The 14,514-nt window shown below is 45.3% G+C and overlaps 1 protein-coding gene across 1 annotated transcript in view; it reads right to left on the bottom strand.

The window, feature by feature from the left end:
• The window catches only part of LOC135549089 (POU domain, class 2, transcription factor 2-like), a 46,647-nt gene extending 32,436 nt beyond the window's left edge, over positions 1 to 14,211 (bottom strand). Inside the window, exon 1 of the mRNA XM_064979148.1 lies at positions 14,112 to 14,211. Within this exon, the coding sequence (XP_064835220.1) occupies positions 14,112 to 14,211 (100 nt within the window). The remainder of the gene's footprint in view (positions 1 to 14,111) is intronic.
• Between the last annotated feature and the right edge of the window lie 303 nt (positions 14,212 to 14,514).

The raw sequence follows: 14,514 nt of genomic DNA, 5'->3' as shown, positions 1-14,514 counted from the left end.
ATGTTCGGGGGTTATGTGTTTATGAGACGGACTACTGTAAGCTGGGAAGGAGGCTGAGCACCGACGCAGAGGGATACAGGTTGGTAGGGATGAAGTGGCAGTAACTACAGGTGTATAGTTATGCATGCCTGAAATCACAAGTCTCCTCCTCTGGCAGTCACTAAGGGAACAGACGGGCCTGAGAGCAAGTTGTAAGAGTGTGTGTGTGTGTGTGTGTGTGTGTGTGTGTGTGTGTGTGTGTGTGTGTGTGTGTGTGTGTGTGTGTGTGTGTGGGGGGGGGGGGGGGAAATTAAAAGACACATAGAAACCTCATGAGTGTGTGGGCTGTGTGATGTGCTTGTGTGTTCCCGTAAACTACAGATTGACACACAGTACGTAAACTACAGATTGACACACAGTACGTATATATTATTTTGCATAACGAGACAGTTCTATCCACGCAATTCATGACTTGCATTCACACCCACACCCACACCCACACACACACCCACGGGTCAGAGAGACACACACACACACACAGAGCCATCCCCTGCAGTATAGTGTTAAGACAGGCCGTGCTGTACCACCTCCATGGTTCTAATTGGGCGGTGTGTCACAGCGGGTCCAGGGAAGTGCTGTAGGGCCTGAGAGAAATGGACCTTAAATGGCTCTCACTGGCTCTCAAACTTCAGTTGGCTTTACTGATGCCTTGGCCCGCTGCCAACCAGACACATTTCAACTTCAAACGGTCCCCCCCCCCCCCATTCACCGACATGCATCCTGCACCTGCGTGGATTGGGAGGTCTACTTATTGGCTTAGTGCACTCTGCATTCTCAGGGACGTATGTGGACCCTACTCTGCTATTGACATTATCTAGCTGTGGATACTGTCCTCCCAATGTGGTGAACACACAGCTGCACACCACATGCACACTTTGCAGTCCCACCACATACATACTATATGGCTATACACTCGTTCCAACTCCCAAGTGTCCTAGAAATTCATACGTCCAACCTTCACTCAAATATTCCTCGCTTACGATGTTCAAAAAGTGTACGCACAACAACTCTCTCTCTCTCACACACACACACACACACACACACACACACACACACACACACACACACACACACACACACACACACACACACACACACACACACACACACACACACACGACACACACGGTCATATTGAGTTAGCTGGCTCATCCATATTCTGACTGAATATCCGGTTCATTTCTTCAGTTGATGTTGGCACCTGAGTGTGAAGAGAGAGGGGCTATACATGAACCCAACCCAGAACACACCACCACATGGGCAAAAATATCTAACTAACGATCAATTATTGATTCACAATGTATAAATACTGTTACTGTAAGTTAATCATTAAAGAAAAAAAGAAAGATATAAAAATATATATATATATTTTCCAGCTTTTGTATGAAATGTTCCAACGGGTAAATATTTTAAATTTTCGAAATATTATGCATATGCCCTCCCAGTTGCTTTGGGATCCAATTCATGAGTGACTGAACTTAATAAACCCTTATCTACTCTAGTTGACTTGTTGAGGAAATTTCGAATGCAAACGTATGTAAATGCAAAACACACGTGTGTGTGCAGAGACGATCCTTATGAAAAATACATTTTCAAAAAAGCCAATATTACCCAACATGCCAGAGGTGCACCCGTTGCATTTCAATGTGGATCGGCTCCCTCCATTATTTATGACGGTTTACGCCTCAAAACCACTGGCCCTAGCTCACACCTATCGCCATAGTAACCACCGATCCTCATCCTATATATATATACGCAGCGGAGATCTTCCCTCCAGCTCACCACTACCACCACTACAGTACAGCAAGCAATGCATATTTACGCTCCTCTGTCAGGGTTGCGGGTTCCAACGGAGGGTGGCTGGATTTTTTTCCAGTGTGTGTGGGTGCTATTTTGGTGTGTGTGTGGGTCCCCTGATGCTTGGACAATAGGGCCCGCTGTGCATCCAACACTGTTGGTCAGACTTAATGAACCCTTGGTCTCCCTCCCCCACCATTGTCCAGCCCTATTTTTACCTTGGCCTGCAGTGGCTGTGTCACTGGTAATATTGACGACCCCACCCTCCCCCTCCCTCCACCCCTCTCTCCCTCCCTCCCTGGCCCGCAACCACTGTTGTCCACTGTTCACCTCATCCATAGTAGACAGTATTGATTTTCAGCACAGAAAATAAAAAAGGCTATGAATTTTAATGCCTTCTGTCTGTCCCCCCTCATCCGACCCATCCCTCCACCTCTCTCTTCTCTCCCCTCTCTACTTCTCTCTTTCTTTCCTGGGGGAAGGATAAAGGAGAGGAGTGTTGGAGAGGGGGGTGTTTGGGGGGGGGGGTGTTAGGGGTATGAGGTTGGGTCATTTCTCATTTCCTAGCCTGGTCTCCTACCTACACCCCCTGTTAACTACAGTGTGTGCAAGAGAAATGAGAGAGGGCGTGCCAAATAAGAAAGCTCTCTTTTGATTGAGTTTATTGGATGCTGAACCAAAATTCTATTAAATAAATCTACTTCAAAAAAATTGGGTTCATTAGTATTGTTTTCTTGTAAGGAGCGAAGTGGTGTATCCAAATATAAACATATCATACACAACTTTATGAATGTATTTCTCCCTTTGACATTTACTGCCACCATCATTATTTGTCCAATCATTTGTTAACTTAACAGTAGAATCAATCAATGAATCAATCAATTCAAACAAATGTACAATTTGTCTGCGGAAAATGTATGATAATAATTATGTACATGCATGTGAAAAACCTAATTCTCCGTAGTCAATAAATATATAGTGATAAGATGGAAGAGTAAATGCAAACTGCATACTATTAGTCTTAGTGAAAGACTATTAGTCTATTACAGTCATTTCAGCACCCTGTCTATCTAGTCATTTCAGCACCCTGTCTATCTCGTCATTTCAGCACCCTGTCTCTCGAGTCATTTCAGCACCATGTCTCTCTAGTCATTTCAGCACCCTGTTTTTCTAGTCATTTCAGCACCCTGTCTCTCTGGTAATTTCAGCACCCTGTCTCTCTAGTCATTTCAGAACCCTGTCTATCTAGTTATATCAGCACCATGTCTCTCTAATAATTTCAGTACTGTGGCGAAGATCTTTGTGGGCTATACTCGGCCTTGTCTCAGGATGGTAGGTTGGTGGTTGGAGATATCCCTCAAGTGGTGTGGGGGCTGTGCTTTGGCAAAGTGGGTGGGGTTAAATCCTGCCTGTATGGCCCTGTCCGGGGGTATCATCGGATGGGGCCACAGTGTCTCCTGACCCCTCCTGTCTCAGCCTCCAGTATTTATGCTGCAGTAGTTTATGTGTCGGAGGGCTAGGGTTAGTCTGTTATATCTGAAGTATTTCTCCTGTCTTATCTAGTGTCCTGTGTGAATTTAAGTATGCTCTCTCTAATTCTCTCTTTCTTTCTTTCTTTCTTTCTTTCTTTCTCTCTCTCGGAGGACCTGAGCCCTAGGACCATGCCTCAGGACTACCTGGCATGATGACTTCTTTTTGTCCCCAGTCCACCTTGTCGTGCTGCTGCTCCAGTTTCAACTGTTCTGCCTGCAGCTATGGAACTCTGACCTGTTCACTGTGATTACTATTATTTGACCATGCTGGTCATTCATGAACATTTGAACATCTTGGCCATGTTCTGTTATAATCTCCACCCGGCACAGCCAGAAGAGGACTGGCCACCCCTCATAGCCTGGTTCCTCTCTAGGTTTCTTCCTAGGTTTTGGCCTTTCTAGGGAGGTTTTCCTGGCCACCATGCTTCTACACCTGCAATGATTGCTGTTTGGGGTTTTAGGCTGGGTTTCTGTACAGCACTTTGATATATCAGCTGAGGTAAGAAGGGCTATATAAGTAGATGTGATTTGATTTGATTCAGTACCCTGACACAAGTAATTTCAGCACCCTGTCTATCTAGTAATTTCAGCACCCTGTCTATCTAGTCATTTCAGCGCCCTGTCTCTCTAGTCATTTCAGCGCCCTGTCTATCTAGTCATTTCAGCGCCCTGTCTCTCTAGTCATTTCAGCGCCCTGTCTATCTAGTCATTTCAGCGCCCTGTCTCTCTAGTCATTTCAGCACCCTGTCTCTCTAGTCATTTCAGCACCCTGTCTCTCTAGTCATTTCAGCACCCTGTCTCTCTAGTAATTTCAACGCCCTGTCTATCTAGTCATTTCAGCACACTGTCTTTCTAGTCGTTTCATGCCAGCCAGTGATGGGAGTTTGATCCCCGCTTACACCTTCTCTCTCTACTGTAGTCTATCCCCCTCCTTTAGTAATTCACAATAAAGCATCTAAAAGATGTGTAAAAAAAATATATATAAAATAGAGTGGTATTGTCGGCCCGAGACGTTGCGGACACCAGGCTTTGTAGGATTTGTAGGATACGGTGCAATACTTACACCACGAATGGAAGCTCTTGGACACGGACCGACTACAGTCATACAGCAGGAGCACAACCTCGAGGTTACCTTAATAATCATTCAATTATGTCGCTTCTAAAAGAAAATGGCGCTCGGCGCTCCATTATGACCAGGAATGCCATGAACACAGTCATTCGCTGACACTCGGAGGGGCCACAAATTGCTTCCCGCAGTGCATTCAGACAGGCATCCTTGGGAGTTGTGCAGCTGAAATGTCTGCAGAGAATGCACAATGTGGTTTTACACAATGTGAAGCTTTTAACCAATGGCCATTTCCTTTGACTTATTCTACCTGCGTGGGTATAACGGTACGGTTCCACAATAGAGGCGTTTCCTCAGATTGGTTTTTATGTTTGGGCCTCACGTTATGTTCAATGACAATGAGAGCTACCTTTCATAGATGCACTTGCGTTGGCAATGGAGTGTGCGTGATGCGTGTGTGTGCGGGCGTGTGTGCGTTTGTGTACGCATGCATGTACACGAGTGTGTGTGTGCACAAGCGCTTGTATGAGTTTGTATGAGCTTGAATGAGCTTGTATGAGCTTGTATGAGCTTGTATGAGCTTGCATGTAAAACATTGTCAAATCTAAAAAAGAAATGACCAAACTAACCATTTGACTGACAATTGTATCCCAAGACAGACAAAACAGCCTGAGTGGGTATCCAACCGATCTGGATCATATCTGATCCATCTGTTCAGAAAGCATTTTCAACATCTAGTACATTTTTATTTCATTTTAGGGGAGGCAGGTAGCCTAGAGGTTAAGCCCGTTGGGCCATTAAGTGAAAGGTCGCTGGCTCGAATCCCCGAGGAGACTAGGTGAAACAAATCTGACGATGTGCCCTTGAGCAAGGTACTTAACACTGAATTGCTCCTTCCAGTCGCTCTGGATACAAGTGTCTACTAAAATGTAAATAACAAAAATGGAATTTCGAGGCCCCCTTACACAAAGATCACAGCTTTTAACCCCACTGTCTAAATATCTTCGCCAGGGTCTTTAATATACAGAGTAACCAGGTAATCCACTTAATGTCATGGCCAGTCTGGCCCAGCTACCCCAGAGCTCCGGGCCTTGAACTTGAGACGTGGCACAACAGATAGGCCAGGCCATGGACAGATGAAAGAGAAGAATAGAATGGGGTTGATGGGCCGGCTGCATATGAATTAGCAGAAGGGGGAACAACAGAGGGAGGGCAGTGAGGAAGGATAAAGGTCAGGGGTCAACCCCCCCTTGCAAACCTCACGGTGAGACAAAGGAGAGCAGAGGGGTAAGGGCCACGGATTGTGCTCCAAGAGGGGGGCTGGTAAAAGCCCATTTCATCCGAACACATACTCACACCTCAGCTCACATAAATGAGGCACATAACATTTGAGGATATTGGCATTAATATTTTAGCATAGCTGCATTTAAATGCTGACATTTGTGCATATTTAACATGGTGAAGTGGGTGGGTATTGAAGCATATTTAGGGGACATCTATATGGACACAATTGAGTTCTCCATTAAACATTTAGCATGTTTAGCACAATCAAATATGAATTCAGATATATCATGTATATAGACTCATTATATATTGTAGGGAGACATTTTCAAAAAGACCCATTTAATCTATCACAGATTCACCCACCTATAAAATGTAAAGTGTGAGTGCTCAATAATTTGATACTCAAATCTAATTCCAGCGGATATGTTGAGAATGCAAAAGATCTCTTTAAAATCAAGCCTGACCGCAGTCTTTGGCCTTTACAAGGATGGGTCGTAAAAACCTCGGAGCTACACAACCACACATGGTTCATCACAGATAATTTACTGCCTTAGGGCCAAGCGGCTAAACGTACCTTGCTACAGCTAGCTATCGACACAGAGGCGTAGGGAGGGGGAACAACGGCTGACAGAAAGCCATGCATGGACTGAAGAAGATAGCACTTCTGGGTAGTAGGTGAACACTGGGCCATCCAACATCAGCCTTAGCTTTTGAGTGCTCGGCTCTGTGTTCTATTCTGTGTGCAACACACAGACAGACAGACAGACAGACAGACAGACAGACAGACAGACAGACAGACAGACAGACAGACAGACAGACAGACAGACAGACAGACAGACAGACAGACAGACAGACAGACAGACAGACAGACAGACAGACAGACAGACAGACAGACAGACAGACAGACAGACAGACAGACAGACAGACAGACAGACAGACAGACAGACAGACAGACAGACAGACAGACAGATAGATAGATAGATAGATAGATAGATAGATAGATAGATAGATAGATAGATAGATAGATAGATAGATAGATAGATAGATAGATAGATAGATAGATAGATAGATAGATAGATAGATAGATAGATAGATAGATAGATAGATAGTTAGATAGATAGACAGATAGATAGACAGATAGATAGATAGCTGGATTGGAGGGAGCTAGGCTTTTAAAAGCCCCCAGAAAAAAAGGAGAAGGGAGAGCTAGCCTAAATATCAGATTCTCCTTCGGAAATCCCCCTTAGGAATACCGGTATACTTGGACCCATTTTCTATAGAGAATTATGCCACTGAGCGGACTGGATTTACCATATTCATACAGTGGATGAATGGTGGGGGAGGATTCAGCTTCACCTGTCCTACCTCAGCACTATGTGTGCAGGCTTGCACTCCTAAATCCCTGAGGGGTGCCATTAGGGAGAAGGGAGAAGTAGCTCTCTCCCGCTTCTTTATGTAATGCAGGCTCCTCGCCATTCAATACTCTCCTCTTAATAAGGGCTAGGTTCAACAAAGGACACAGCCCAAATAGGCAATAACAAAAAGAAGTGTGGAGGAAAAAGGGCCTCTAAATATCTCCATGCTAGGGGCCTTCAACACGATGCAGCCTTTAAAACGTGTTGCTGCTGCATTGGTGAGGCACACAGATTCATAATAATGTGTTTGATTGACGCCCCCAGAGAAAGCGACAGAGGACGGTTTGTCGGTGTGTCAAATGCGTGTGTCTGTCTGTCTGTCTGTCTGTGTGTGTGTGTGTGTGTGTGTGTGTGTGTGTGTGTGTGTGTGTGTGTGTGTGTGTGTGTGTGTGTGTGTGTGTGTGTGTGTGTGTGTGTGTGTGTGTGTGTGTGTGTGTGTGTGTGTGTGTGTGTGTGTGTGTGTGTGTCTGTGTGAACGTGTATGTATATGTGTGTGTGTGTGTGTGTGTGTGTGGATTAGGGCAAGGGAGTGTTGCTGCGAGAGTGAGGCTGGCTAACAGATTCACATCCAATATGGAGAGGTTAAAGTGACGACTTCAATTCTCCCCATAGTGCAAAGAGAGAATGAGATTGAGCTGGGGGGTAGGGGGAGAGGAGGAGGGGGGGGGTGTACTACAACAGATTAATTTCATTTTAGGACGGAGCACTCCTCTCCTGGAACAAAACGAGAGGATGAAAAAGAACAGAGGGAGACGGTGATAAGGAAGTGAGCATGGAAAATAAAAATATATTCTCTCCCTCTGATAGGCAAATGTTAAAGGGGGGATAGCCTTGTAATGTGTGTCTATTGTGAGCACACACAGTAGGGTTTAAAACTCCTCAGTGGTCCATGGAGATGTGTCCTGGTATCTGATTATTCATACACTTGGGTTTGGTGAACCTGTACCATCTGTGTGTCTGTACTCTTGTCTATGGCCTGCAGGCACTTTGGTTCAACCCAATGTTAATAAATCCCTGTGTACGTACATACATACATACTGAATGTGTGAATGCAAATGTTTGAGTGTGTGTAAAGTGCATGTATGTATTTGAGAAGGGGGGGGGGTGGTTGGATAGGGGGCAGGTGGGGGTTGAAGCGCCCGAGCACTCAGATATATTAAAAGCCGGACCCCGAGCCGCTCCATTGTTGTCACGTTACTTCTGTCTGCTGCACGCACACATTTGTGGGTGCATGATATTACATTTTTCACTCAAACCCCTGGCAGCCACCCCTTGCACTCACAAAGGCAGGAGGGAGGAAGGAGGGAGGAAGGAGGAAGGAGGGAGGAAGGACAGAGTGTCCCTGAGGTATATAAGGGAACTCCCCCCCCCACACACACACACACACACACACCTCCCATCTCATCCTTTCATTATCATAACTCCCATCCGCTAAATTAAATTGGGGGGGGGGCTAAATCTCTCCCAAAACTGCACTAGCCTCCAAGCAGTTGAGGGAGATGGGAGAGGGGGGCTAAATCTCTCCCAAAACTGCACTAGCCTCCAAGCAGTTGAGGGAGATGGGAGAGGGGGGCTAAATCTCTCCCAAAACTGCACTAGCCTCCAACCAGTTGAGGGGAATGGGAGAGGGGGGCTAAATCTCTCCCAAAACTGCACTAGCCTCCAACCAGTTGAGGGAGATGGGAAAGGGGGGCAAAATTCAACAAAACAGGACCAAGTTGTATTATCCTCCTTTATTGCTTAAATGTATCAACAGCCAAAACATTATGCCTGTCAAGGCACACACACACACACACACACACACACACACACACACACACACACACACAAACATGTGAAATGGCCACACAAAGGACACGTTTCTGGTGTCTAGTTAATCCAACTACATGGCTTGTTGTTGCCAACACATCTCTATGTGTGTAGGGGAGTGGGATTACATTGCACACACACAAACGCACACACACACACACACACACACACACACACACACACACACACACACACACACACACAATGTGCATCGTTCTCTTTCCCTTTAATCTCACCCCGACTAAAGTTACATTCAACAGCAAGGGGCTTTAGCCCGGCGCTACTATCTTACTAAAATAGAAAAAAAGTCACACATTCTTCCTCGTTATGATAAGCCCCCCCGAAATCAAAAGAGTGGGTCCTTTTTTCTCCAGGGCGCTGTTCCCTTCTTTTCCCTCGTTTCATAGCAGGCCTCATTGAGAAGCACACAAAAGAGGGGATGGGATAACAGCCTGGCGTGTGTCACAAAAGGCCAAAGCGCCGCCGCTCCTTTCCTCCCCTTGCTCCCTGTGTTATGTTGCTGTACAGTGTGAAATCGAATTATTCTGCTTAATTAAGAGGTGGCTAACCTTGACCCCAGATCAGCAGCTAATCAGCAGAGAAGCCTGCAGGCTTTCCACTGCTGGCGTAGCAGGCGGGGCTAGCTCGCTAGGCTATTCATCTCCGTGTGCTATTGCAGGGCCAAGGTAATGTATTGTGGGAGGAAGTGGGGAATGTAGTAGGAGCTGTATGTATAGACATTGCTTGCTCCCCCTACGACGTGCCTGCTTGTACGCTATTTGTTTGTTCATTTGAGAAAAGGGGCCCGTGGCTAAGTGCATTCGATTAGGGGTTGAGAATGAGTTCCATTCCAGGGGTGTGCAGACACTGCCCATTGAGCACTGAGAGGTTTGTGCATTGGAAAAGGAGGCCCTGCTGTGCTTGGAGTCATCATTTGGGTGATGTTCGATGGACACTGGCACATGCACACTCACAAAGATTCCACACACACTCGCGCGCGCAAAGATGTACAAAGACACACGCACAGACACATACAGAGACACACAAAGATGTACAAGGGCATGCATACACACACACACACACACACACACACACACCAATACACACACTCACTCAGGCCAGTCAAATATAGCATTGTGTCCTGAATACGGCCAATTTGGCTCCTAATGGTCCTTGTGACCATCAAGGCTCCGAAGGTAAGCTGAGTGGAGGACAGAGAGAGAGAAGAGAGAAAGTGTTTACCTTTATAACTATATGTGTCTAATGGCCTATGGATGTCTCCATGGTAACATGGGCAGTAGGTGGCGAGCTAGGGAGCAGGCGGGCGGTGAGGCCGAGCCGAAATCTGCCCTCCATATTTAGTTCTATTCGAGAGGACCATTTATAGTTCTCATCGCTACAGCTCGGCTACATCAGTGGTCTGCAATGAGTTCATTATCGGCGGACCAAAAAAAAGTGTCTGTGTTTAAGTGTCCAAGAGAGAAGGGAGCGAGAGAGGCAGAGAGAGGCAGATAGAGTGGGTCGGTGTTAGGGGCAGGGATGGGAGAGGTGGCTTAATGCAATAAAGCATGTTGTATTGACACCTCTGTTGTGTCTATTGATTCCTCATTATGTCCCTAACAAACCTTGGTGGACATATTGTCATTCGCAATCATGTTAGCACTGGGACTCGCTAACGCTCCCCCTTAAATCCGATCTATACACACACTCACACACACACATTCCCTCACAAACACACGCTACGTACATACTGCACACACATACACACACACTAGACACACAGGCGGAGAGTATTCAATGAAACCTGATCAATATCAGAGCGAGGTTGGAACCACTCTGACAGTATGTACCTGTGAATTCATACTGGTTCAGATAAGATACATACACAGATCTATAATTGACCTCAGTGTGCAATTATCGAGTATACAACCTGTCCACCCTCTCTCGCAGACCTGAGCTGTCACACACGCATGCACGCACACACACACACACACACACACACACACACACACACACACACACACACACACACACACACACACACACACACACACAACTGCTAGCCAATTAATCCAGGCCTCCAAGCCTTCACCCATCTACCCCCACCTCACTCCCCTCGCCAAGCCCAGGTACACAGCCTCATCCTGGGCAGAGAGAGGTGAGGAGTTGGGGTGTGGGCTGGAGGCAGTTATCAAGCAGCATGGAGGCAACAGTGTGTGGTGGTGGAGTGGTTAGGGAGCTGGACCAGAAAACTGCCTGTTAGACCGCTGCAATTGAAACGTTGAACTAACGTGGAATAGACGTTGAAATTATGTCAGTGCCCAGTGGGTAGTCCATAGATATTTGTCTAGTATGTCATTGTTGAGCACTTTATCAGAGTTATCTTACCATGCTGTAACGAAAGTAAATACCAACCTTTGGTTGTGTTAAAATACAATGAGGAATCTGAATCTGGTGAATTAAAAACTCTTAAGTTTTGCCTGGATAGTCAAAACATGCAGTATACTTGGTAGCATGACCGCAAGTACCAACACAGCTACAAACATTCACAGTCCCTCACCAGACAGAGTGCCGACTCACTCTGAATTTGATAGCTTTTTATGTGCAAAAAGAACTCTGGAGATTTTAAAGCCAAATAAAACATATATTTTTTAAATGATTTGTTCTGGCTGCGACCAATGTCAAAGCCTAAGGCGCTAACGGGGTAATGGCAGGTCCCAATACACTCAAGTACCTGAGAAAAGAAACGTTTTGCAGACTTATTCCTGACGAAACCATCAATTTCAACGGGACTTCAGTAACATACCTTTCCCTTACCTTTCTATGGAGGTAACAACATATGTTATTACTATTAATATGGTATTACTTGCTTCTACTATTAATACTGCAGATATACCTCTAATACTATACTTCACCTTCTTTTCTCAACTTGGAAACGGACCCTGAAACCATTTCCAAATGCATCTCAAACCATGTCTGAACCCTTGAGCCAATCCCATTTAGCCTAATGCTGTGTTTGCTGACTGGCCATGCACATCCAGACAGAAAAATCCAAGGTAATTTTACAAACCGCCATCAAAATGGTGGCCGGAAAAACCCCTTCATGGGGTTAGTGGGTTTGCCACAACACCATGGTCAACCTAACACATAAGCTCTTAGCTTAGATCCACTTGGTAGCCCAATAGCCCATCTTTGCTAACGTATGCTGTTTGTACTCTCTCTCTCTCTCTCTCCCTCCTTCTCTCGTTCTCTCCCTCCTTAACACCCCCACTTTAGCCTCTATCTCTCTCTCCCTCTAAGCATGCTGGGATTGAACCCCCCAGCAGCCCCCTCTCTCTCTCTGTCCATCATCTGGACCTTAGATCAGAAGGGGAAGTGTGGGTAACAGACTTAGCTAAACAGGCTTATGGGCCAGACCAAAACACCAGGAAAATCCAATTGAAAACCCACCCGGGCCCAAAGGGAACACAAGAAAGATAGACAGAATGAGAAAGAGAGAGAGAGATATAGAGAGAGAGAGAGAGAGAGAGAGAGAGAGAGAGAGAAAGAGAGATACTTCTATGTTAGATGCTCTTTATTGGCTGACCGACCATCTGTGTCTTTATGTTGTTACCCAATTCCTCAAGGGACATGGAGGAATGAAAGTAGAGAGAAGAAAAGAAGGGGGTATATTCACTTTTCTACCATTGATGTTTCATACCAGTATTGACTTATACCCTTCTATTCAAGCCTGCATATGGGAGTATGTTCACTTTATAGGCTACTCACTCACACCTCTATACTGGCATAAGCTAGTAGGTGTGTTACCCTGGGATATAGGTGTGTTACTCTGGGATGAAGGTGTGTTACCCAGGGATGTAGGTGGGTCAACCTTGAACATTAGGGGTAAATAGGTGGGGAAACCCATATGCAAATAAATTATTATCTAGCATTTTGATAACCCCTTTTCACAAAATAAAAAGGTGTAAATTGAGTTTACTTTAGTTAACCCTCAACTACATCACGAATGTTATACTTTGTTTATTCCATTTTAAACATTTTCCAAAATGTGTTCATTATTATTCACTCGTAACCTATACTTTACCTTCATTTCATTCAGTGACCTACCTATAACGGTTGTCCCCTCTTCCCACCTCTCTCTGTCACAACAAAAAGCAATGGGCATACGTGCCCTGTCAAGACGTCCTCCTGCATGGCTACCACAACCAGCGCTCATTAAAAATTTCAACCGTTCTTCTCCTGGTGACATGTACTTAAGTAGATAGCCTGCATTATCATCACAGGCCTGGAGAGGAGCATATATTCGGCCCCATCTGTCATTTGAATTTTCCACTTGGATGGAGACAGGGACAGCATCATCTTCCCGCCCCCTCCCCTCTCTCCTCGTTGTTAGATAAAACCACCTCCACCAAAAAGTGACAAAGATCGTAAAAGACAAGATAGTTCATATACTCCACAGGTTGTTGCAACACTACAGTCACCAATCATTTCTCATTTAATTCATTGATAATAACCTAAACTGACTAGGCCTATCAACTTTACGCATCAACACTTTGACTGAGAATATGACAAAAGTAGAATGGCCTGTAATTCGTTCAATCTTTTCCACTCCCCACTCCCAGCCTTGTCGCAAGGTTTCTCACTCTCTATCCCTCTTTTTTTTCCGCGGCCCCGGGATCGATCTCCGCTGGGTCGATAAATTACCATGAATATTCCCTTAACCGTCCATGAGACGAAAGCGGGAGAGACGGGTGCATAGACAGAGGCAGACGGAGCGGAGAAGACAGATGGGGATGGAAGTGAGGAGAGAAAATGGTCTGGGAACAGCATGGGATACAGCACATAGGCAAATGTTTAAAGGATTAAATAATGAACCACATTTTCTTGACAACATTTTGGGGATAAGATGTTTTTTTACACTTTGGATTTTTATACAAATATTCTAATGTCTTTTGGGGGAAAATTCGACTCGGAGAGAAATGTAACCTGTGTCTATAAACAATTCAAGCTAAATGTTCTCATCCTTGTTGAGGAATCAAGAGGTGATCTAAGGACTTGCCAGTGCAGTGGACAGGTATTAGCTGACTGACTAAGTGTTTGTTCATGTATGTGAAATGTAGAGGAGCATGGCCAATGAAACAGCTATGGCAGGATAAGTAAAGGTCTTACCGGAGCTGGAGCGTAGAGCCAGCGGGGACTTGAGACGCCAGGCGCTGAAGTCGGAAGCTGTTCTCTGAAAGACGAACGGCACCGGCAAGGGAACAAACATGATCCGCTGTCGTTCTTGGTTTTTATTTGCAGTTTTCTTCGAAGTGCGCTTGTCTTCTCTTCTTTGTTGCCTTTCTTCGTATGCTTTCCAGGTAGACGTTTGAAAATATGTTTGGTAGTACGAATATTTGGTTGAGTTTGTGTCTAGCCTATGCTACGTTCACATTTTTGGTTTTGTGCCTCTATCTATGTCATATCGATGTGGATATATGGTCCCTTAGTAGTTCAGTGAACGGTGCTCACTTGAGACTAACACACAGACGGATAGTCGGGATACGGGATACACAACGCCAGCTATGTAAAA

This window comes from Oncorhynchus masou, chromosome 12 (assembly GCF_036934945.1).
Source record: "Oncorhynchus masou masou isolate Uvic2021 chromosome 12, UVic_Omas_1.1, whole genome shotgun sequence".
Taxonomy (NCBI): domain Eukaryota; kingdom Metazoa; phylum Chordata; class Actinopteri; order Salmoniformes; family Salmonidae; genus Oncorhynchus; species Oncorhynchus masou.
This window is presented reverse-complemented; position numbering and strand designations above follow the sequence as displayed.